The sequence below is a fragment of the Lissotriton vulgaris genome, chromosome 3_1 (assembly GCF_964263255.1).
Source record: "Lissotriton vulgaris chromosome 3_1, aLisVul1.2, whole genome shotgun sequence".
Classification (NCBI taxonomy): domain Eukaryota; kingdom Metazoa; phylum Chordata; class Amphibia; order Caudata; family Salamandridae; genus Lissotriton; species Lissotriton vulgaris.
In genome coordinates, this window is record NC_141689.1 from 1,540,354,657 (window position 1) to 1,540,379,908 (window position 25,252).

Sequence of the window (25,252 nt, forward strand, 5' to 3'; positions counted from 1 at the left end):
TAGCATTTAGTAATAAGCATTTTAAGGGGGCTAAATCGGCTCTATTTTGTGTCCCTTATTTTTTAATTTCCGGGCGACTGATGGAGTGATATGAAATATAGGGGAGTTTCAACTGGCAGTTCGGATAGATACTTGCCGGTTCTTTAAGGGTGGCTATGAGTTTAATACAGGGGCAGCTAGAGTTTAAACCTGGCTTCAATGAAACAGGGGGACAGGCCCTGAGCCCGGCACGAGCGCGGACGGGCGCAGACGGGCTTGCCTTAGGGACGTCCGCTGCGCGTTCACATCAGCGTGCCTATTTGTAGCTAATGGCCAAAAAAGAGTAGTCCGCTGACTACGTGGTGCCTGCCCCGCTTCCTCCACCCGATTCCCTCCTACTCGGTGCAATTCCCCATGAGTAACAGCACTGAAAAAGTGAACCTGTGCATTATTAACAATTATCCAGATTTTAAAAACAGTTTATAAAACAATATGATTACACACATAAAATTCGGTAATGCCGTAAAAACACTACACAGCCCTGGCGAGCTTTAACTCAGCCCGAGCAAACCAGGAAGGCAGCGCTGCACAGGTGTGTCAGCGTGCCTATTTGTAGCTAATGGCCAAAAAAGACTAGTCCACTGACTACGTGGTGGCTGCCCAGCTCCCTGCACCCGATTCCCTCCTAATTGGTGCAATTCCCCCTGAGTAACAGCACAGAAAAAGTGAACCTGTGCGTTATTAACAATTATCCAGTTTTTGAAAACAGTTAATTAAACAGTTTATAAAACAATATGGTTACACACATAAAATTTGGTAATGCCCTAAAAACATTACAGAGCCCTGGAGAGCTTTAACTCAGCTCGAGCAAACCAGGAGGGCAGCGATGCGCGCGTCAGCGTGCCTATTTGTAGCTCAGGGGCAAAAAAGACTAGTCCGCTGACTACGTGGTGGCTGCCCAGCTCCCTGCACCCGATTCCCTCCTAATTGGTGCAATTCCCCCTGAGTAACAGCACAGAAAAAGTGAACCTGTGCGTTATTAACAATTATCCAGTTTTTAAAAACAGTTAATAAAACTTTGCCCCAAAGGACCTCTTCCAGAGAAGTCCACTTACAGAGCCTGGAAGAAGAGTGGCCCAGAAGCAGACAGCCATGGGAGTCGGTTGCAGAGGTGACCTACGTGAACTCAAAGGTGGTTCGATATCCCTGCCTAACCAACATTCAACATTTGTAAGCAACAATCCACCAGAATGTTTTAGGCATTGCCACAGTGAAAGACTGATGAGCACCTGTGCTGACAGCCTTCATCATACCCGAGGAGATCTTGCCCAGCACCACAGACTGGACGGAAACAAATGCATTTATTTTACATTTTTATATAGTGCGACTCAACCCAAGTGTGCTTTACAAGTAAATCAACGATGGACAATGGAAACCTTATCACAATGAAAGTGAACCAGTTTCACAGAGGACACATGTAGAAAATGACTTATTAAAACATGAGAGAAAAAGATAGACATCGGTGAAGAAGTAGTGAAGGGTTACAGGGGTGAATAAGCAAAGTAGAGGATAACAATCTAGGGGGAGGCTAGAGAGTTATGCTGCAGGCCAAACTATGGAGGAGATTTGCAAGGAGTCAATGAGACTTGGGCAAAGAAAACAAAGGGACAATGAACAGGAGATGGTAGGAAAATAATCAGAGGAGATGAGGAGCAGGAGATAATGTGGCACATGAGAATAACGAGGACAAAATGACAGGAGAAGGAGGTGCTAGGTAGCAATAGGAAAACAGAAAAAACAAGTGAGAAACAGCGATGAAGTGAGTAGAAGAGAGGATTGAGTGAGAAAGCTGAGGAAGAACTAGGAAAGCATTTAAAGAACAAAGTAAAGCAACTGAAGATAGTCTGTGTGTGGACAGAGGTCATCAGTTAGGGACTTCCAAAGAGATGGGGCTGCTCCTGAAAAAGAAAGGGTGGTGGTCAAGGTGTGCTCTGAACGTCTTCAAGTTATATTCTCCAGATATTTTTGAGGAAGAGCTGTCGGTGGGGATAGGAATTATTTGTGGAAACTTGAGTTGAACTGCATAAAAGACAGTCTGAGTTGTTATTTTGTTTAGGGAAAAGTCTGAAATTCTTGATATTTAGATCTAGAAAAGTCAGGAGACTGCAGTGTGGCAGGTTTGGAGTTATGTTTTAAAATTAGAAATAGTCTTTGGGATGATTAATAAAGTTTTAGATCTTGGTTTGAAGATAGTATTTGATAATGTCTTCCTTGTATGTGGTTCCTTGCCGACTTAGCAGAGGATGAGATCTTGAGAACTTACTGGCTCTCGAGCTCTCAAAGTTTTTTTCGTTCCATCACGTAAAAGGTCAGAGAAACCATGGATTACCAGTTTGTAGGCAGTATTTTGCTTTTAAGAGAACTGGTCCTCTCAACTATTGATTTGGTTACTTTTTGGAATTTGTTCAAGAAGTTGTTGACATCGTTGCTAAGCTACGTTGACGCTGTAAGTCATTTTCTGGTGTGTTTTTGACCATTAGTAGCGGTCTGGTTCTTCACTTTTGCATGTTTAAGCTACTTTTTTTTATTTGTTTGTTGGCATTGATTTAGTCACTTGTGCAGCTGTGAAACCCTTGTTGGTTGATTTTCTTTCGGTACTATTCTACAGGGACTCATATTACCAATGTAATGTTATCTGTCTGCAAAGAAACCCCAATTTAAAATTGATATTGTTTAATTATGAGTTTTCATGATTAACCTAGGGAATAAACATCATTTTCTCGCATTAACTTTGAACTAATTTATAGGCCAATCACTAGGTGCCACAATCGACCCGTTAAAAAACAATACTAATGTAACATCAGAGACCCGGTACAGCCGCACCTGTAATTTGAGCAAGTGGGAGGGGCTGCACTACCAGACACTGTAAACGAGCTCAAACCGTTTAACTGTGCAGAAGCGGCCATGTTTCCGTCGCAGCTAAGTCTACCCCGATATCAACAGGAGATGGCGCTGCAGAACCAGAGCTCAAGGGAAAGAGAAGCACCAACGAGACCTTGAATATCCTAATGTATGACCTACAGGAAGAGTCAAAAGAAGCAGGAAACAACTATGAGCGTCCCTTGGCGCTTATGCTGCGGGATCGGTCGTGCTGCTCTGACGCCCACCGTACGGCCTGTACATTTACTACGCTGTTTCTATAGAGCAATGCACTTCAGCACAGAGGAGCGCGGCCAGCCTGGCTCAACAGACTACCGACTCTACTTTAGTGAGTAGTTACTAGCAGTGGCGCACACTGCAAAGGGAGCGAGAAGCCTCCGGTCATGGTGCTTGAGACCGAAGCTGTGCCTGTGGGAGGAGCAACTGTGCGTGCTGAACGCGCGCGTCGCCGTTGGCTGAGACAGTTGGGCGCGCGAGTGGTTAATTCTCTCAGTCAGCGCGTGACCTAATGGGGAACTCTGGGGGCCTAATAGTTACGCTGTCATCATAGCAGTTTGGTTTCTGTAGAACGATGAGTTCTGAGAAGTGAAAACGTTGAACGTCGCATTTTCTCTGCGACTCGGAAGCAGCAGTGTTATACAATGGGCGTTTCTCTTCGGCCTCCGCACTAGTTTTATTTATGTCATGATCAGGGGGAGGGGGGGGGACGTTGGGCTGAAGCCCGGTGAGTTCAATGGGTGTTGCGCGCCTGGTCATCAGTTTATTTAGTCCCCAGATATTCTTTTTTTCTAAGAATGTCTGGGCGCTTAATAAAATAATGGTGCGTCTTGCATAAAGTACTACATGAACATAGTACAGCTACTATTTTTGATATGAATTCGTGGCAGTTTAATTTACAAATGTGTGTAGCCTAAGTATTGGAACTCAGTGGGAATTTGATTTCAGATCTTGAGAAGAGAGACCAGAAATCAGAAGGAATTTTATTTCAGATCTGGAGAAGAGGGAGCTGGGGGTTGGGGAGTCGCACGTATAGAGGCCGGCGCGCAGCGCCCATTGGGCTCAAAGGCTTCAGCCCCCAGCCCCCCCCCCCTCCCCATGTGTGGCAGCCCGGGCTGAGATAGCTTCCTGTGCAAACACACAGCCGCACCTGAGTACTTCACAGGCCTTTAAAAGACCATTTGCTTGTAAATGGTGTTTGTTGTTTTTTCACCCCTTCCTAGAGCCCCTGCATCTCCAGTCTGCCTATTGGAGGAATTGCCCCCCCCCTCCCGAAATTTTTTCTTAGCCCCCCCCCCCTGAAATTTGTCTCTAGTTGCGCCTCTGTATAGAGTCATAGGCCCACATGGTGGTTAATGAATTAAACAAACTCATGGTTCTGGTGAGTATAACTAGCATCCCAAGGCTCGTGCGCCCGCCCCTTTTATTGGCAGAGTCACATGACTGGTGACTTCTGTGAGGGATTGGGGTGGGGTTTAAGGCAGCCTCGGGGGAGGGGCTTCATCACTACATTTCCAGCAGGAAACTCTGGGCACAAGTCCTAAAAAAAGAAGTGGGGGGACTAACCTAGTTAATCAGAATGCAAGTGGCATCACAGCGCGTGACATCACGGAGTGTGACATCACAGGAAGTGGCATGACAAGAAGTGGCATGACAGCAGAGACGGGTGTGGGGACACATCGATATCGACTCTCATCGAGTCTGTTGCAGATTGACGTTCAGAAGGCTCATGAGGTTCACAAATCTGTTAAGACAAGTAATACAAATAGCAAATTACTTTGGATTTACCGCTGTAGGTACATTGTAGCCTATTGTTTAAATATAATTTTCACTTTTTTTTGTAAATATCAATCACATATTCTACATAGTGAAACATGAGTAAGGTGGGGAATTTGTGCACCCCGTCCTGAAGAAAGATTTGATCTCCGAAACATGTCGACGCACACATGAGGTGATGTACATAAACACCTCACACTTCACATTTGTAATAGTACCAGCCCGGGGGCCTAATTAAACATTTTTTAGTCCTACCCCACGAGCCAGGCACTTTTTAACTTTTTCACTCACCCCACCACTCGCTCATTTTTCTAATAAAAAAACCCTCACACGCACCACGCATAGTCATTTGAATAAAGTGCTCCCACGTAGTCTTAGGTCGCAGCACGCCGCATCCCGTAGAGGGGTGCAAAGACCCCAATAATGAAGCATGACACCAAGGGTCGTTTTGGTGTGTGAGGGGTATTTTAAAATACACTAAGTGCTCCCTACCACTGTAGGGAACACTTTCAAGCACCATAGGTGGATTCCTTTTGTTTACGTAAGCTCACCAAGGGAGTACGAATCCACTCGTCAGACTCTCTCTCCCCTCCTTTGTTATTTTCATGACAAGAAGCGGCATCATAAGAAGTGACATCAGATCTTAAGACCTCATATGTATGTTAAGCAGGTCTATCATGAGTACATTGGAGCACCTTTTGAGTACACAGGGAAAACCTCATGATTCAGGCAGAAGATTCACACTTTTGAAAACTACACACAAAACAATGTTGCCTTTTGTCAGCGTAAACGTCTTCTACCCATAGTGCTTTACAAGAAAAATAAATAATTTCAATACCTCCTCAGGGGTAGTAAGCACTAAATAAATTATATTTATTTTGTGTAAATTCATGGAAAGCAGCTGCGTCCTGTGGAGGGAGTTGCGGTGGGGCAAAAAGGCGGGGTGGGGGAGGGGCAGGGTGGTGGGTGCTAAAAACGGAATATGGATAATTGGAGGTAAGTAAATAATTTAATTAATAAAATGAATTTCGTAGCACAGGCTGCATCGCATTTTGCGATGCAGGGCGAGCTACGCAATTTGTATTATTTATTAAATTGTTTACTTACCTCCAATTATCCGTATTCCGGTTTTTAGCACCCCCCCACCCTGCCCCTCCCCCCACCCTGCCTTTCTGCCTCACCGCAACTCCCTCCACGGGCCGTGGCTGATGGAAAGACCAACACATCTGGCTTTTTTACAGTGCATGCATATCTCCTAAACCGGGAATGAAAAGTTGCCACTCTGAAGTATGTGTGAAGTGCTAACCAGGTGTGAGCTTTTGTTTCCCCTCCGCTTCATTGGCTTCTGGGTGTGAGGCTCCTAACTGCTCTCAGCCAAGAGACTGAACAAAAGGAGGCCTGATGACCTGTCAAATTGGCCCTTTGTTATGGTCCCAGCAGGAGTCTGAACTAAGAAAGCCCCCCCCCCGGCTGCACGTTGTTGCGATCGAAATCAGACAACAACGTGCAGGCACTGCCGAATGTGTCCCGTGTTTGGAAATTACACCGGGATGTATTCAGCCTATTTTTCAGTGGGGCCAACTTCTTGGCAGAGTCGACGACGTCCACCCTGTGTAAAAAGTGGGTGGACGCCGTCCACCCGCGTTTACCCCCGACTCGTGCCCTGAGTAAACTATGTTCCTCTAAAAATCCAAATGAAAGGACAAAAAGTCCAACCTGTGGAAAGAAAACAAACTAGACACCACTGAGTATATAGGTATCTAGAGTTAATCAGCAGGACCGCAGTTGATGCATGTACTGATGACGCTGGCTTTAACAGGACAACTCTGCTCGCATTAATAATTTAACATGTATGAGACAGTACACGAACACTGGTTCAAAGAAGTTTAAAACTTTCTGGAAACTTACCAGATGGAATTATTTCCATAGCGTAGAGTTGTCCCACTCTGCTGATACGCCGGCTGATTTGTGGTTGGTGTAAACTGTACAAAATAAGTGCATCTGGAGCATTATCTCAGTCCATCGTGAAGATCACTTTTGTGGAGTTGCTTGACTCACTGAAGACAGTCTTGGAATTCTGCAATCTGTTGAAGTTTCTGCTCTGAGGCCCCACTACACCCGGGAACCCGTTGGTGGATCAATGTCAAGTCCATTTCTCATGCTTGTGGCGTCCCCTCAGACAGGTTGCCAATTGACTGCGTGTGGGCTATGCTGAGTTTGAAGGTATACCATGTCTGGGCTACTGCAAGATTGCTGAGGAGCAACTGCCTAGTCACTCGAGCAACCTCAGAGGTAGATGGGTTATGGTCAAGAAGTGCCCTCACCACTGGACTCAGGATGCTGGTGAGGTGAGCTGACTGATTCTTCAAATTGTCATTGATGCTTCTTGCTATAGGTATAATCACTGTTTTGGGCCCCACTCTGGTTGTTTTGATGCTCACTGAGTGGTAGTGAGGATGTACTAGACAGGGACTGGTGTGATGTTGTTGCCAGTGGCATGGCGAATCTGCTTGGCTTGATGGCCTCAGGCCCTCTTTCTTGGGTCGTCAACTGGGAGTGATGGTGCCTAGTTGCTTACATTCTCCTTTAGTGGAGGCATCAGTAACCTTTAGCCTGGGTGGCTGAGCCATTGGTGATTGTTATTTCTCTTGCCCACACTTCCCGCATCCACCGAAGCAGATGTGGTGGACGCTTCTTCTCCTACGTCGCTGTAAGGACCTGGAAATGCCTCTCCATGCAGCTCCGGACCATAACGTCACTTCCGGAATTCTGAAGGGCCCTCAAGACCTGGCTGTTAATCACTTCCATGCTAGTGACAAGGTCAACTCGTCATGGGCTTTACCTGCCCTGTGCTTATGACGAGTTGACCTTGTCACAAACAGTGGGGTTCGTAAATGATCAGCACCCAGCGGGAAAACCCTTAGCAGCCAAGGTGTTAAATGAGCTTCCTGGGACCTTCAAGTACCTGGATACCCTATCGGGTGATTAGCAGCGCTACATAAATCCTGATTGATTGATTATGTCTGGATGGTTTTGCTGAGAAGCGTGGGACAGAGAATCTGTTCGCGAATGCATGTGGCTTACTTTTGGTTCTCCCGCTGGGCTGTTGCCAGGTCATCCTCATTTCACTTTGGTGGCTTGCTTCTGTGTCTAGATGCGCTCCATCTGCGACTTGTGTCTTCTCAACTGTGCCCTTCAGGCCTGGTCTCTCTTGATCTTTCCTCCTGAGCTTGGTCGGCCATCAGATTTCCCAGTTTGAACAGCTGGTTACACTTACACTTTTGTCTCTTCTTTCTACTTGGTGATTCAGCATGCAGCTTCTCTCCAGTTACTCTGTTGTGACTTTTCCTTATGGGTGCAGCGGAATGCGCCTCTTTCAGGATCGACCAACAGGGCCTCTAAGTGGTCAACTGTCCTAGTAGTCTGACCTCCGGTGTTGGGCTCTGGCTTGGTGATGGTCTGGATGGTTGCTGATCCACTTCTAGTGTCCGTCACATGTTGCTTGTTCCCTCGTCCAATACCTTCTTGAAGCTCCTCAGTGGTGTCCCCTCTTCGGGACCTTCTTCTGTGGGCAGTAGGGAGCTGTGGTGCTGCCTCCTTGCTCTTGGTGGCGCAGAAAGTGCGCCTTGAAGCTTTGCTGCCTTAAAGCATGGTGTGGAGTGTGACATGGTGTGCCTTGAGGATGCAGGATGATGTGGTCTTAGTTTGTGGACCACATTAGCGCCATTGAGTGCTTCTGTTCATCTTTTGGTCTGGTCTAGTTTTCCTTGGACTGTCCCCCTGCTTGGGGATGTGTCCATCTGGCCAGCTTGGACAGACAATGTGGTGTCTCTGGATTTCTCAGTCTCCTTTGTGGGTAGCACTCTGTGGGTTGCATCTTGTGATCCGGGTGCCTTCCTGGGGTGCTTTTGTAGAAGCTGAAATTAGAAATAATAAATGATTCCACACATACGACTCCCTGTCAGCACATAAAATAGCAAAGTTTATTGGAGACCAACAAACAGCAAATTAACGTGCAGCACGGAGACATCAGTAAAGCCACTGAATGTTCAAAAAGGTGACGGGTCTGACAGTTTATATAGGCCGAAACCGCAAAAGAATGTAGCATCATAACATACGTAGCAGAAATTAAGCATAGTTCATTTGACCAATTAACAAGAGTTTAAGCTGTCGTATACCATATAAAGTCCGAACTATACTGTTGCAGCCCACGTGCCCCAAATGGGTAGCTTCTGGGACTTTCCACTGTCATGTAAGATATAAGTCTAGTGCTTTTCCAGTTAATAATTGCAACATAATACTAATGACCGGAAAGATATTTTTGTTTGTTTGTACAAGCTTTATTCGAGATAAATTCTCATAAAAGCACAGCATAAAATTGAACATGACAAAATAAAAACATATCATTTGACAAATACAAATTCGTGTAAGCATTTTGTGCAAGCTCATACAATACCTATATAAAAAGATTTACATATATGACACATTAAATTTGGATTTTATAAAACAATCTAAAAACCTGATTAACTGGACCCTCCCAGAAATCGCCGCCTGATTGCCCAGGCCCACCCCAAATATTTGGCTACCCCAATAACTATCGACTCCTGAGTTGATGTGCACAAAATTCTCAGTGCCACAGCACTATCTCGTGTCCCGAGGTTCTTACATACAGGTGTAAGCCATACCCTCCTAGGTGAAGAATAGGCTTTGCAGGCAAATAGAAAGTGGCCTAGGCTTTCCTCGGCTGTTTCACATACTGGGCATAACATGTTGGTCGACCTCTGCCAACCTGCGGTTAGTTTTTTTAGGGGAATAGAACCAGATCTAACCTGAAAGACTAGCTTCCTATCCATTGGGACCGTAATAGTATCCCAATAATTTTCTAAAATAGGATAGATTTTAGTCTCCAGGAAGCGACCCGCCATAGAGTCAGACCTAACACCTCTCAACAAATTACTGCCCACCCAGTCCCAGTATTGTAATTTAAGAGCTTCCTTACTAGGGAAGACCTCCCCAAGTGGATTGGTCCAAAGGTTGGAGAACCCAATGTTAAATAACATGGACCTTAAGTTTTTTAGCCACTTTATCTTGTGGAAGTTATCTTCCTTGATTATCGAAAGGAAACCCTCAGCATATTGCCTAATCTCAGGAGTTGTTCATAGACGTCTCCAATAGAGGACAGGGCGCAATCGCGCTCTATCACTAATGGGACGTCTACCTAACTCCAGAAACAGTGGCAATAGGGGGGTGCTCTGTGGGAGGCCTGTAATCCCTCTGAGAAACTTGTTCTCAGATGTCTGTAAAGTCGAGAGATTGTCCCAAGCCCATAACTCTGCACCGTATAAGGTCGCGCCTAAGACCTTGGCGTCATAAACCATAAGGGCAGGTTTAATCGGTTTCGTCTTAGATTTTCGATGTTCCCCCCGCAATGCTCCTGATAGTTGTTGATGTTTTAGGGCCGTTTTTTCCAAGTGATGTGACCAACCAGGGCCCTCTGCTATCTGTACCCCTAAATATGCAAACTCTTTGACAGTCTCTAGCTTGCTATTATTCAGGGTTACCTTAGGATAGGTTTTACGGCGTGGGGAGAAGGCCATTAGTTTCGTCTTCCCCACATTTACTTCTAGGCCGTGCTCTTTGCAGAAAACATCAAATATATTTAATGCGCGTTGTAGCCTGTAATGGCTGGATTTTCTGTTTAGATGGGATCAGCCCCCAGGGGCCCCTGTGACCCAGCCAAAACGTACTCACCTTCCGTCCTCAGGACTCCTCTATATCCAGGCACCTGGTACCTACCTGAGGATAGGGAACTCGCAATATACAAGCTCATATTATTAAGAACACCACTAAATCTATAGGGATACTAAGAATACTCACTGATTACTAGGGATATCCATACCCTACACCACACTTATTTACATCAGTTGGTCTCGCGGCCACCCTGACCCAGACCGTTCTACCCTAGGGCAGATCTGACACACAATCTGGCGTGTCTACACACGTGGGTCTGCAGCCCCAGTGCTCTCCTTTTCCAAAGCGTTCGCGATCCTGCGAAACCTCCACATTGGTAATCCCCCCCAATGCTCTCCTTTACACACGGGCTGCAATCCGGCAGCCCTACACACTGGTAATCCTCCCCAGTGCTCTCATTAACGCCGCATATCAACGACGACCACATTCCTATGAACACCTATACATATATATATATATATATTGGGATATTATCTCAGCTGTCTACTCGGGATGAAACTACAATGATGACTTTGGATATGGTTTCAGATTACAATGTATTACCTGTTCTTGGCATCAAAGGTCCACTCACTCCCTATTTATTTGATCACTACTCACCTGATTGGGATTACTCATCCATTCATGCAGCAATTACCTAGGAGCTATGTTTACCTTTAGTGAACAAGAATAGGGATTACACACCAGTTTGTTATAAACTGGGGGTTATTTTATTATAGGATGGTGTACTAACTTAGTCCCTTGGTTGCAAGTCTCCTCTCTCCCTCACTATTACTTACCTGATCAGGGGTAGCATCTGTTCAAACAGCAATACTTACCAGGAAAGATTATTCTTACTGTATGAGGACAAAGATATACACACTATGTGCTAGAGTTGTTCTCTGATTTAAGCGCTCCTACCCCCCTCTTATCCATCAGTGGCTCAACAGCAACTGGCTTGAAGCCAGGATAACTTTATCATAAAATAACTCATGCACACTAATTCATTAATTAATGGGGTCATTTATTATTAGTACAACACAGATCTGACAAAGACTATAGGTAGAACACACCGCTTGAAAGAGAAGGATTACACATAACAGGAACACTTCGCTAAAAGGGAAAAGATTAAGTATAAATGTAGCTAATTCAGACTACCTCACCTATTAGAAGGAAGATTTCTCTCTCTGCCTCTGGTGGGATTAGGGCTCTCTCTCTGCCTCTGGTGGGATTAGGGCTCTCTCTCTGCCTCTCCCTCCTTCACCACATCACCACGCCTCTGGTTCAGTTGCTCCAGCTGACAGCCTTCTTTGATGCTCTCTGCACTGCTTTTCTCTCTCCTCATCTTCAGCAATCGTCTGCCTTCTTTCTCCATTCAAGAACTGCACTCTATTCTGCAGCTCCCAGCAGACATCCTCTCTCTCTCTGCAAGCTATTTGGAGCTCCAAGTTGTTCTGGGCTCCCAGCAGTCCTGTGCTCCAAGTTGTTCTGAGCACCACGCTGAACTGCACACCACGCTGCAATGACTTCCAAAACTGAACTGACCACTCCTCCTCTCCTGTAGCTCGCTATTATGGATTCCTCTCCCCTCATGGAAATTTCCACCGGAGGGCTGTCTCCTACCGAATTCCTGTGCCAGCTCCCAGGCTTTCACGCAACCGCAGTGGCCATCTGCTTGTTACGTCTGGGCCCAAGAGAAAAACACATTTCTCGGATAAGAAGCAGTCCTAACTGGATCTTCCCTCGAGCACAACAGCCTTAACTGAAAACATTGCCTTTGCCCTAAAAAGCCTCTCTGCTTCCATCAAGATGGAGTCTCTCTAGCTTTAGGCCTGAAAGGGGTGAAATGCTCCTTAGCTCTGTCAGAATACCTACATAAACCATACCAATATGTCTAATATGTCAAAGCCAATAGGCAATAGACAGGTTAAAGTCAAGAATAAAGGCATATTAAGCAGCTATCCTCTTCTAGGTCTGGAAAAGGGCCAACACAGGCTAAGAATGCCTATACTAGATGCGAGCAAGAATAATGATCTATTATCACTGCTAAATAAAGCCAAAAACCCTGCCATTACATAGCCCCACAGGGGTTTTTGACATGATCAGGGTGTCGTCAGCGAACATCAGGATCGGGACCCTGACATCCGCTAACGATGGAGCATCTACGCTTGCTTCCAACATTCGCTCAACAATCCCATTAATAAATAATGAGAATAGTAAGGGTGCCATGGCACAGCCTTGTCGGACCCCCCTTTCCTCCGGGAAGTCCGGAGTTGACTCGCCATTCCCACCCCACTGTACTCTTGCAAAGTTAGTTTCATGCAAACGCATGATCAGGGTGAGCAGTTCAGCAGGAATCCCCAGTTTCTGCAGAACCCGCCATAACTTGAACCTGGGGACCAAATCAAACGCCGCCCGTAGGTCGACAAATGCGACATACAGGCAGCCCCTACCAAGTAAGACCGTCTTCCACCGCAGTATAGTAAAGCGGAAGACCTGGTCAATAGTGCTGGTTGCTTGCCTGAATCCTGCCTGGAATGGCGAGAGAGCGTTATTGTCATCCACCCAGTCCATAAGTTGATTTGTAACCATTCTCCCCATTACTTTTTGCACGGTTGCTATCAAACTTATGGGCCTGTAGTTGGCGGGGAGTGAACGATCTCCCTTTTTATAAATGGGAATAATAATTGCTCCTTTCCATAACTCGGGAACCACCCCCCCCCTTGGCTAGGGCATTTCCTAACAGAAAAATATATTTCACCCACCTCTTCATGTCATGTTTGAAAATATCCGGGGGAATCCCGTCTAACCCTGGTGCTCTCCCGCATTTTACCGAACTAATAGCATTCTCAACTTCTTTGTGGGTGAACAAATTGTCAGCTGCAAAGACTGGCAGTATGGCCTCACCTACCCCGGGTTGCATAACTTCAGCATATTGTGGTCTGAAGTACTCAACCCATGCTTCTTCGGCTACGTTGTTATCGGGTCTTGCGGGGCTACCTCCTCTACCCCACTTGATGATTTTCCAAAAGAGCCTGGAATCCTTGCTACTAGAAGCCCCCTTTAACTAAGCCCAATGATCTTCGTCCCATTTCCTCTTTGCCTGAAAAATGGCTAATTTATACGCTTTCCTTGCCACTCTGATTGCAACATTGTCCCTGTTTCTAATGGCTTGGCCCAATTCCAATCGTGCGGATCTACACTGGCAATTGTACCATCTACCAACATCCGGGTTTTTCCTCCCTTTATTGGTCTTAGTCAAAAAACATGGTTTTAGGAGGGAAAATAGCTTATTATGGATATCAGTGATGTCCCTAGCCCCGGGGGTTGTGGAATCTACCACCTCCATGGCAGAAATTGCATTATCCACCACAAGGTTAATGTAGGTCATTGTTTCATCATTTGCCAGTACCCTTGGCCATTTTAGCCTACGTCCATCATTAGTCATAACGGGGATCTGGTCGTTCCTTAAATGCAAGTTTTCAGGTCCAACATTCCACCACCTATGGGTCACACAAAGGGGGTTGTGATCACTTTCAACTCTAGGATTAATGGCCATATCAATAACCCCCTGCCACAGCTGAAGACTACATATTACGTAATCAATTCTGCTCCTACTGTTGCCGTTATCAAAAGTACAACTACCCTCTTTGTCCCCTGGGGTTCTCCCATTCAGGGCTCTTAAACCGTGCTCCATACAAATAGCATTTAATAACAGGATGTCCTTTGTCCACCTTGTGATGGGATTTAGAGATAAAGGTGGTACTCCCCAAAGATTATCCTCATCCTTCCCTAAGGGATCATTTGTACAGTCAAGGGGTTCAAAAGTCCTATTAAGATCCCCAGCTACTATTACCCTACTATCTTGCGACTTGGTTTCTAAGGCAGCAGACAGCGCCTCTAGAGTGGAAGAGTTAGCTGAGTTACTCCCTCTTACATAAACGTTATACAAGTCCATTAAAACCCCCTTTTCTGATGAGATTCTTAGCAGTTGCAGATCGCTAATTCCCAAATCCAACATTTTAATAGAGATGCCCAAGTCCTGCCTTATCCAGACAGTAAGACCTCCCGTTGGTCGACCTCTTCCACCTTTGGTGGTTGGTATAAAAAAGTTTAAATAGCCACAGAGAAAGACGGGGTCACAAGCCCAGGTTTCTTGGAAACAACATACATCAAACCCATTGATGAATTCTACCCAAGATTGAGAGGCTAGCTTACTACCCAACCCAGCAATATTCCAGGATAAAAACATACCAGAGCTGAGCTCTATCCCACCGGAATTGCTAGTTTTGGAACATGATTGGGGAGCTGTTGGGTTTTCAGCAATATTGGCGACCTTCACAAAACCGATGGCGTTTGCTGTTGGTATGGATAATTCCCCAACACTAGCATTTGTATATGCTATCCCATCGCCTCCCGCCACAGTGAAACTCCCATTTCCAGTTTTCTCAACAGTTATGGTTGTACCTGCAATATCATCATGATCATCACAGCTCCCTTTAGATTCATTGATACACCCTCCGATACTACTGCACGAATCGTGCACAGTTTGTCAACAACCCCAACTCTGATCCTGCCATCCGACAGGAGGGTTATAATTCATACATGTAGTATAGTTTTGGAACCGTGGAGGTGGAGCTGATGTAGGAATAATTGGCAAAGGTAGGGTGGGATGATTTATGGGTTCATTGAGCAGGCTAGTCAATACACTGGTTGGGCGGGGGTAAAAAAAGGTGAGATCGACAATTCCAATACCTCCCTTGTTTGTACCCCATCCCTGTCTAGTTATCCATCCAGCCACCCTTGGATCTTGAAAGTTGACCACAATACAATCCCCTCCCAGACTTTTAGATGTGTACCCTATCCAATCTATTCTCCTAACCCCTAAGATTAACCCATCGACGTCTCCAGGGAGAGGACGATTCTCCCTTAACCAGTGCATGATCTTATTTTTAAGCATCTGGAAGGTTTCTCTCTGTCCTACAGATAGAGGTGGAACATTTATGAGAACGGCTACGTAGGGGAAAGAGTCTGGAGTAAGGTTCACTGGGGGTTTCCTATGTGGTGGCTTTATCAAGGGTGGAGGGATTGGTTTGGGAACTGTAAAAACAGGGCGGGGTACAGGTTTGTTTAGTAGCAACTGATTGTTGGTAGGTTGGGTAGGTGCTGTAACTTTACCCGCTAAGGAACATACATTAACCCTTAGCCCAACTACAGGTTTGTTTGGCACCATCTGGTTGTTGGTTGGTTGGGTAGGTGCATTAGCTTTACCCACTGTGGAACATACGTTAACCCCTGACCCAACTACAGAAGGAGGAACTGGTATTGTTGTTGGTTGGAGCACCACAGACTGGGCTGGATTCGCAGTATTAGGGGGATTTGGAGCAGAGCCTAGATGTACTGATTCAGTAGGATTGGAAGTTCTATTTACAGATGCACTACCTGACTTGGATGTTAATAGGGGATTAGTTTGTGGCCTTTTTCCCTTGTCTTGGGTTGTATGGTTGGTGTTGCCCTGGTGCTTGACACTTACGTCCATCCTAGCGTTAGTTTTAATCAATGATTTTGTAGAAAAGAAGTTGTCTAACGTTGCCTGCTCAAAATGGTCTAGGCGATCAGAGAGCTTAGCAATTCTATCCTCTATCGGGGAAAGAATTGATCTGAGCAGCTTTTCTAGCTCAGGGATCAGGTTTGTAAGCAATGGAAGCTTGTCATCAGTTGGGGGGCCTGACTCAGAAGCAATATTCTTAGCAGGGACAGGGCTATCCAATAAAACAACATTCCCATTCAATACACTTTCTGTGCTACAACTTGCTTCAATGACAACCTCTCTAGTACACATAGTTTTATGTAACTTCCTATGCTTTTGTGGGGGTTTCACAACAAATTTACATTTTCTCGGTATGGTAGTTCTTTTCCTTTTAGATCCGTGCTTGGATTGAACCAAGGCAGCCTGGGCACCTGGACCAAGAAGCAGCGTAGGATTAATATCACTCCCACTGGATAAGATCAGTTCAGTAGCATTGTCTTTATCCACAACATTTGAGGGTACCTCAAATTGCTCATTTACGACTGGGAGATTTACCGAGGATAATGGTGTTACCAAGGTGGGATATGTTTGAGTAGAGTGCTTGTCCGTTATGTTTTTAAGTAGTTCAATCGATAGTCTGCGCTCAGCGCGCTTCTCAGCCAGTGATATCTCTTTGTCAATGGATAGAGATGAACGATTGAAAAAGAATTTATCCAGTGGACCAATTGCCAATGGGCCAGTCTCAACCGGTGGAGTTGTTGAACTGACACTACTTGTGGAGGCAGACATTGCACTATTATGCGCCAGCAAAGTACAGTAGTTAGATATCACTTACTATGGAGTGCGCCGGTAGACAAATATCAGGGGAATGCCCCAGCCCGGCCTCCTTCGGCCCCTGACGGCCACAGACGGTCCCGCCCTTGTCCCGGGCTTCTCCCGGCGAGATCCCGCGCGCTCCCGCGCAGCGGTGGAGCAAGCGTTGAAATATAGGAAGGGTAATTGGTGAAGGGGCGGGGCTTGCAGGGAGAGCGGCCCAGGTGTTCGCTGCCGGGCTATCAGGGACTCCTGGGATATGGAGTCCCTGACCACACTGCTCGCAGCCCTGCAAGTCTTACCAGCGCCCTTGGACACTGCACAAATTCCCCCGACGTTCTCTAGAGGCCAAGCAGCGATGAGGGACCCGCGGAGCGGGTCTGGCGAGGAGTTGAAGGGTCCACGAAGAAAAAGCTGCTACCAACGCGACCACAAACGGACAGCAGGTGCTCAATTAGAGGGAAAGATATTGCCAAATAGGATATGCTGAAATATACTTGAACGTGCCTAAACGAGCATCTTCCCTGGTGCCACGTATCTTGTTTTCGAGCAAGCCTTGCGTTACCCAAGCTGTTTCTCTGAAGCTAAGAAAAAGTGCACCATCCTTTGTAATGTTTATTATCTCAACTTAACAGGGCCTAGAAGCTTACTGCATTTGTATCAAAAGAAAATGGCTTCTTCATTGCTTCATCTGATACCAAATCTCCTAACCCCTCACCTCCATCTCCTCTCCTTCATCGTCATTATCGGTATGGTGTTCATGAGGTCCGTGCCATTTGTTATGGGGCATACAGCGTGCACAGCAAGATACAAAGGCTGTACAGCATGCTGGGCAAACCTGGATCATCCCGCACAGTGTAATTAATACAGTGATTATTACAATAATCACTTCCAATATCCATGATCCCCAGCTTGCTAGCCATACCATGAAGTTTTCTCACATGCTCCCTGTATGTATTCTGTGTGCTTTGTCCCGAATGTCTGTAAACTTGTGTATTGCATCTTCTAAGTTGCGGCTGTTGTCAGGTATATACGAACAGCACACCTGATGGATGACGTGGCAGACGCCACCCTCTTTGGCCAGAATGATGTCTAACGCAACTCTGTTCTGCATCACTACGGCCCTCATGGCGGTCAGTTCCTCAGTAATGTTTCCCATCCCTGCTGCTGTTGAGTCTGCTAGATACTCAATCATTCTTGCTAGCTGATGTATTCTTTGTGTGGTGTAGATAATCCCTGCACCAGGGGCCATCGTCCCAAGGCCTGTCATTACATCGTCTGCCCATTCTGGTGTCCTCCTAATTCTCCTTGGCCGTGGGCCTTGGCGTGTTATCGGTACTATGTCGGAAAAATGTGTCATTTGTGGTATTATGGAGGCAAGATAACAGCTGTCATACCATCCTGGCGGCAGGTAGAAGTATGCCCACATACAAAGAATAGTCCCTTGTATCCTACTAGTCAAGGTGAGGATTTCTGGTTATTGTTCCTGATCCGTGATAGCCTTGTGGTGTGTGTGCAGTTACTCTCGTCCACGAAAATCTGTTCCACGTTCTCCTCCTCCTTAATTCCCTTTATTTTGTTTACACTGTCTTCGCAACCTAGCAGAAATCTAGCAGTCCCTTGTTCCCCTGTGCCATTTCTACTAAAGTCATCTAAATGAGATGCAATATTTCCATGCATCTTTCTGCAGTAACCGTTGTATTGAACAGCTTTTTCCCTCCTGTGGCAACTTAGGTATTCTTTTTGGCGGTACCACCTGGTCATTCTGAATACAGGAAGGGGCAGAAGGAAGTTGTGCTATCTTGAATCTTGGTATCTTTAATTCTCCTCCCTTCTTTGTCCTCAAGCTGTCCCACCCTGCTCTTCCTTTCCATCCTTCATTACTAGAAGTCTTATCAAATGTGTCTAATATTTCCTTTTCCCTTCTTGCTGGTTGCATATTCATACATGGCCTTCTCTTTCTCCCAGGTACTTCCCCACCCTGTTTGGTCGCAATTCTGCTACTCTCTGGGGGTGCAACTGCCACTGACATGTTATGCTGGTTGAGGAGCAAATCTCGCATTAATATGCATCCTATATATTTGGGAACTTGGAGCACATTGTAGCTCATGCTGTTCTCTGTGTCTGTTGGCAAGTGTGTGCAAACATAACATCCAGATATGTTTAATATACGTACATACATTTTTAGCATTTCAACATATTTGTTTCCGGTATATTCATCCCATAGTTCCCTTTCTCCTGCTTTAATGTCAACCCTCCCCAAATGTTCTTAATTTTCGAAATCTATTAGTTTTTTATCATTAGTTACATTTTGGTCCCCCTTATCCCCCTGCCGGCCATTGATGAACGGTATTTCAATGTCTTTTGCAAATATTATTAACAGCGCAGTCACTATTATCCCTAGGACTGGTGTCAACATGGCTCCTACTACTGATGGCCATCTTCTCTCTGGTTTTTTCATTCTTGACATTGTTTCTTACTTTCACTTGTTCAGTTAATGTCCTTGATAAGACCAGATCCTATGTCTTCTATTGCATAGATCATGCAGTCCAAAATGTCAAGGCGTATGTCTGTAATATCTTGTGCTGTTGTTGGAAGTCCAAAAGTGGGAAATGAAATGTCTTGCAAGATCAGGTCACTCAACCCACTCAATAGTGGAGGATTTGGCACAGTCAGTTCCAGCACACCATTTAGGTCTATTCCAGGACACAACAGCTTTATATCAATTATTAGTTGTGACTCTTCTACTCTCACCTGTATAGACCTAAGCCTTCCGGATCTGTTTGCTGGCATTTGTCGTAAATTTGGTCTACTTAGGTGTTGGCATTTCCTTAACCAAGCATTCAATTCAGTTCTTTGATGTTTCAAAGTCTTGTATTTGATATGTAACTAGCGGGCTCTGCACCTTCTAGGGGTCTATTGGTGCAGACACCAGTCAACCATTTAGAAGAAATTGTTGGTGCCTTGATGCTGTACTGTCAGAGGGTACTAGCACATGACAGTTGGCACTCCCTTGGAAACAGCTGGTACAGGCGTCTTTGGAGTGTTGATACCCAGTGACCTGGACTTGTGCGCAGTAGGTGACTGCCTTCGGTATCTTCTGGCTTTTGTTGGAGGCCTAGCCTGCCTCGAGCAGGTATCTGCCTCTGGTGTCTTCTGTTTTCTGTTGGAGGCCTAGCCTGCCCCGAGCAGGTATCTGCCTCTTATTTCCTGTGGTTCTTGTTTTGCGTTGTGGATCGGAGGTTGTAACTTCGAGGTGCTTCAGATGTCACTGGTGGTGCTGGTGGGACTGGTTCTCTGCTGTCTGGTCCCTCTGCTTTCTGGGCGTGGGAACTGTGGATCCAGGATGTCAGCCCTTGGCACTTGACTGCTGTTGCTGTGCCGAGAATCACCATGTGCAGTCCCTTCCACCTTGGCTGGAGGCAGTGCCGTCGGGTGTGGGCCTTTACCCAGATCCAGTCACCAGGCTGCAGGTCATGTGGCGGTGGAGTTATTGCTTCTGGAAGAGCCTGCAGGACCTGGCGGTGAAGATAACGTAAAGTCTCTGTTAATTTCTTACAATAACATAAAAGCAGATCGTCTGTTACTGATTGTGGGGCCATGGACATATGGCCTGCAATGTTCATGGGTCGGCCAAATACTATCTCGTGGGTGTTGAGCTTTGTTACCCTGTCTGGTGTGCTCCTCATTGCCAGCCGGGCTAGTGGTAGTGCATCTACCCATGAAAGTTCAGTTGATGCACACATTTTTCCAATCTTATTCTTCAACACCCCATTCTTCCTCTCCACCGCTCCTGCTGCCGGGGGGTGATAGGCGCAGTGCAGTTTCTGTGTGACCCCAAGTCCTTTACATATTCCCCCTATGACATGGGAAATGAATGCTGGCCCATTGTCAGAACTCAGAAGGGCTGGTATCCCAAAGGGTGGGATAAGTTCTTGTAGGAGGCTTTTAGCAACCGTATGTGCATCACAGTTCTTTTTTGGGTATGCTTCGGTCCACTTACTGAACATGCACACTATTACCAACACATGTTTGTACTTGTGGGTGGGGGGCATGTCAATGAAGTCCAGCTGGAGGCTCTCCAATGGACCGTGGGGCGGAGGGAAGTGGCTAGGTGCAGTTTGTGTACCTTTCCCAGTATTGTATTGTGCGCAAACGGTGCACTGCCTGCAAAGTCTTTCTGCTATTTGGCGAAACTTGCAGCTGTACCAGCATTGGAAAAATAACCTGATCATTCCATCCCTGCCAACATGTGAGGGTCCATGAAAAAGGCGTGCCATGGAGGGGAGCATGGATGAAGGTAGGCATATTTTTCCATTTCGCCCTGTCCATAATCCCTCCTTTGTTTGCACACACCCTCCCTTTACCCATTCTTCCTTTTCTTCTTTCTCCACTTTGCTCTGAATGTGTATTGGGTCAAAGTGTAGGGAATCATTGGTAGCCTCTGTGCTGTTGCTCGTGCTTATCATCTGTACCATGGCTAGCTGACAGCCTGTCAGTGCTATCCTCTTTGCTTCCCCATCGATTAATGCATTTCCTTTTGACACATAGTCTTTTGCTGAAGTGTGTGTTGCACATTTGATGATAGCCACTTTTGATGGTAGTAGCAGGGCATGGAGGAGGTCACTTATCAATTGGGCGTGTTGTATTTGTTGGCCTGCTGATGTGAGAAAACCCCTCATTGACCACAGCTGGCCAAAGTCATTGACTAATCCGAAGGCATACTGGCTGTCTGTGCATATATATATTTGCTCTTTTTCCTTTAGCCAATGTGCATGCTCTCGTTCGTGCCACAAGTTCAGCTGCTTGTGCGCTCTTGGCGTTTGCCAGCCTTCCCCCTTCCAGTAATTTATTAACTGTGCCCACTGCATAGGAAGTCTGCAAAGTTCCATTGTTTTCCCGTAGATATGACCCATCTACAAACAAGGCCCCTTGTGCATCGGGAAGTGGTGTGTCTTTCAAGTCTGGGCGCACCTTTGTGTGTCTGTCAATGGCTAATACACAATCGTGAAATGCATCGTCTGATTCTAGGTCATTAAACTCGTACTCTGTTGGCAAAAGGCATGCTGTGTTCAAAGTGGTGCACCTCCTGATGGCAATGTGTGGTGCTAGTAGTATCAGATCATACCTAGTAAGGCATGCATTTGTCAGGTACTGTGTCTTAGTGGATGTGAGTAGGGTGTCCACCGCATGGGGAACGTGCAAAATCATGGTGTGTGCCAGCACTATGCTCTCTTGACTGTTCTACTGCTAGAGCGGCTGCAGCCACGGCTCGGAGGCAAGGCGGAAGGGCAGAGGTCACTGGGTCTAGTGTGCTTGAGTAGTATGCCACTGGGCAGTAGTAAGATCCGTGCTTTTGACTCAGTACACCCAGTGCGCACCCTCCCTTCTCATGGCAGAACAGGTGGAAATCTTTGCTGGAATTTGGGAGGCCTAGCGCTGGTGCTCCGCTCAGTTTGCTCTTGAGTCTGTTGAATGCCTCTTCACAATCTGGTGGCCAAGGTACCACGTGTGGGACCTCTTTGTGTGTCAGGGCTTGTAATGGCTTTGCAATGAGGGAGAAATTTGGGATCCAGTGGCGACAATATCCTGCCACCCCCAGAAAGGCCCGAACCTCCTTTTGTGTGCGTGGTCTGGGAAAGTGGGTGATGGTGGATATCCTGTCAGGTAGTAATCTCCTGGTCCCTTCGGACAGTTCGTAGCCTAGATACCTCACAGCCGTGAGGCAGAACTGTAATTTCTTTGGGGAAACCTTGTATCCTTTCTTTGCTAGATGACACAGGACAGCAACAGTGTCTTGAACGCAGGCCTCCTTTGAAGGTTAGGCCAGTAGTAAATCATCTATGTACTGAACAAGAGTTGAGCCACCCTTCAGCACTAGGGAGTCTAGATCTGTTTTTAGTGCATTCGTGAAGATGGAGGGTGATTCTGTGTACCCCTGAGGAAGCCTATTCCAACAGAATTGTTTAACCCTTAAAAGAGAACAATAAATATGATTGGCTGTCAGGGTGCAGGGGAATGGTAATGAAGGCGGAGCTCAAATCCAGTACTGTGAAGTGTGTGGCTGTAACTGGGATATTAGACAATATTGTTCCTGGGTTTGGAACTACTGGGAAGGAAGGTATTACTATTTTGTACAATTCTCTCAGGTCTTGTGTAAAACCGTATACAGGGGCCCCATCCGGGCCCTTGGATGCTTTCTTTACAGGGAGTATGGGTGTATTGCATTAGCTAGAACGTATCTCCCTTATTATTCCCTGCTTTAGGAGGTCCTGTATTACCGGTGCTATGCCCTCCTCCTCTTCCTTTGAAATTTTGTACTGTGGTACTCTCGGGAGCCGGGCTCCTGGCTTCGATGTAATCTGTACTGGTGGGTAATCCAATACTTGCCCTACATCATTTGCACTGGTAGCCCAGACTTGGGGTGTCACACAGTCACGCAGCTCTGATGGTATGATGGGGCAGTGCAGGTCATGAAGGCCTGTAGCATCAGACCATTAGGTCTGATTTCTAGGAAGACCCCTGTTGGTGAGCAGTGTATGGTGCATTGTAATTTACAAAGGAAGTCTCTTCCTAGCAGGTTAACTGGGCAGAATCTGTTGAGGATGAACCGATGGTTGACAGTTATGGTGCCTACCCTTAACTGCAATGGCTGTGTTAGATATTAATCTATTGGTTGTCCTGTCATTCCGACTGAGGTAATCTTTATTCCTGAAAGTGGTGCCTCCGGCGTCACTGACGCTTTTAGCATTGGTCTTTGAGCTCCTGTGTCTATCAAGCAGGTTACAATATTTCCCAAAACTGTCCCTTGTACATATGGACCTGATTGATCCACTGCTATGGCTGGAGCTATTAGGCAGTCTTCCACTTTCAGGCATCCCTAGAATAAATTTTGGGGTGGCGGTGGGGAGCTATTATCCTGCTGTCCCCACCCGTCCCGCCCTGCACAGCCCTGTTGTGTTGGAGGTATTTCATTAGACGTGTACCCCTGCTGTTCATTGTTTCTACACTCTGTGCGCTGGGCATTGTGCTGGTAGTGTTGTTGGTCCTGTCCCCTATTCTGAGTGTGCCTGCCTTCCGCATTTTTGTTTTCTTCCTTTTCTTGTATGTCTGCAAGTCTGAGCTTGTGAAACTGAACCTCGCTATGTCCCATTCATACTGAGCAGGTAGTGGTGGAACTGCACCTGTAGTATCTGTGGCTGTAGTCTTTATTCACTGGACGTAAGCACTATGTGCCTGTGCGCCCTTGTCCATTAACTGTGCCCATGCTAGGGACAGGGCTTTTTCTAGGTGTAACCTGCTGTGGTTTTGGGTGAAGTCTCCTACTGCTAGTGTTCCTGCCACCATGTGTTGCAGTAAATCCTGACATTTGACTGTGTCTGACTTCAGTACTCTCCTTTGTGTAGAGGGCGAGTCCTGTGGGGATATGGTGGCGCTATTTGATTTGCCTAAGCTGTCCCTCCTACCTTGTGGTGCAGACTGCAGAGACCCCTGTTTTGCCTGTTCTAGCAATCCAATGTCATGGGCCGTTTGCAGTACATATATACAAAGTTCCCAAACTAGGGACTGCCACTGTTCTACTGACATAGTGTTGTCTGCTGATGTGTCATCAAATTGTTGCATCCATTTTCTTTGAGGTGTGGCTTGGACAGCAATCTGTTCTTGGCTGGGTAGCTTTGCAGGCTTTGCCTATCTGATTCACTTATGTACCTTAGCTGACGGTCACCAAACTGTTACTATCTTCTCTTGGCAGTGTTTCTCATTTTCTCAGTGGCATGCTTGTCCTATCCTGGTCTTCTCTGTTCCCCTTCTTATCCAACAGTGGTTGTAGGACGGGCCTGGTTACTGGGGCAAAGAATTTGTACTGTCCTTCCTTTGAGATGGTAGTCCAGGAGCTGGTCGCCTGCCCCTCCTTTATGTGTTTATATGGCAAGCAGTGAGATGTTGGTGAATAGGCGCAGGAAATAACCATGCTAGAGTTCAGAAGGTGAATGTGCAATAAAGATGTCTTTAAATTGTGTTTAAATTGCCACATTAGACGCAATTCATAGACAACGGTCTATGTCTTTCTTCTGACAAATTGGTGCTTTTTTGGAAATTGGATTGTACTTTTATTTCTCTGGCTGCCAAGTAACATGCTTTTGTGATCTAGGTGACAATCCTGCTGAGGTTCAAGACATGAAATGAAAGGTTGTCAGTTTTTTCTAACACACAACATAAAAAATTACTACATTATATAAACACATTTCAAATTATACCAACAATTACAAAAGCACAAATTAAGCACTAGTTTTGTGATTTTGAAGTGTGATGGTAATAAAGATTTTAATAGGATCAACCAAGACATTCTACTAGGTGATGTGCACATGATAAATATTCGCTCAAACCTGATTTCCAAACATTATCTTTTTTACACTATATCATTTTCCAGGTAAAACTGCAGGTGAACAAATTTAGAGACCGTTTCAATGGAAAATATCCTTTCTATAA

The 25,252-nt window shown here is 46.0% G+C and overlaps 1 protein-coding gene across 1 annotated transcript in view; it reads left to right on the forward strand.

Moving 5' to 3' along the window:
* Nucleotides 1–2,931: 2,931 nt before the first annotated feature.
* PPA2 (inorganic pyrophosphatase 2) overlaps nt 2,932–25,252 on the forward strand; it is a 560,296-nt gene continuing 537,975 nt past the window's right edge. Inside the window, exon 1 of the mRNA XM_086962038.1 lies at nt 2,932–3,247. Coding sequence (XP_086818164.1) covers nt 3,052–3,247 — 196 coding nt within the window. The 5' untranslated portion in view covers nt 2,932–3,051. The remainder of the gene's footprint in view (nt 3,248–25,252) is intronic.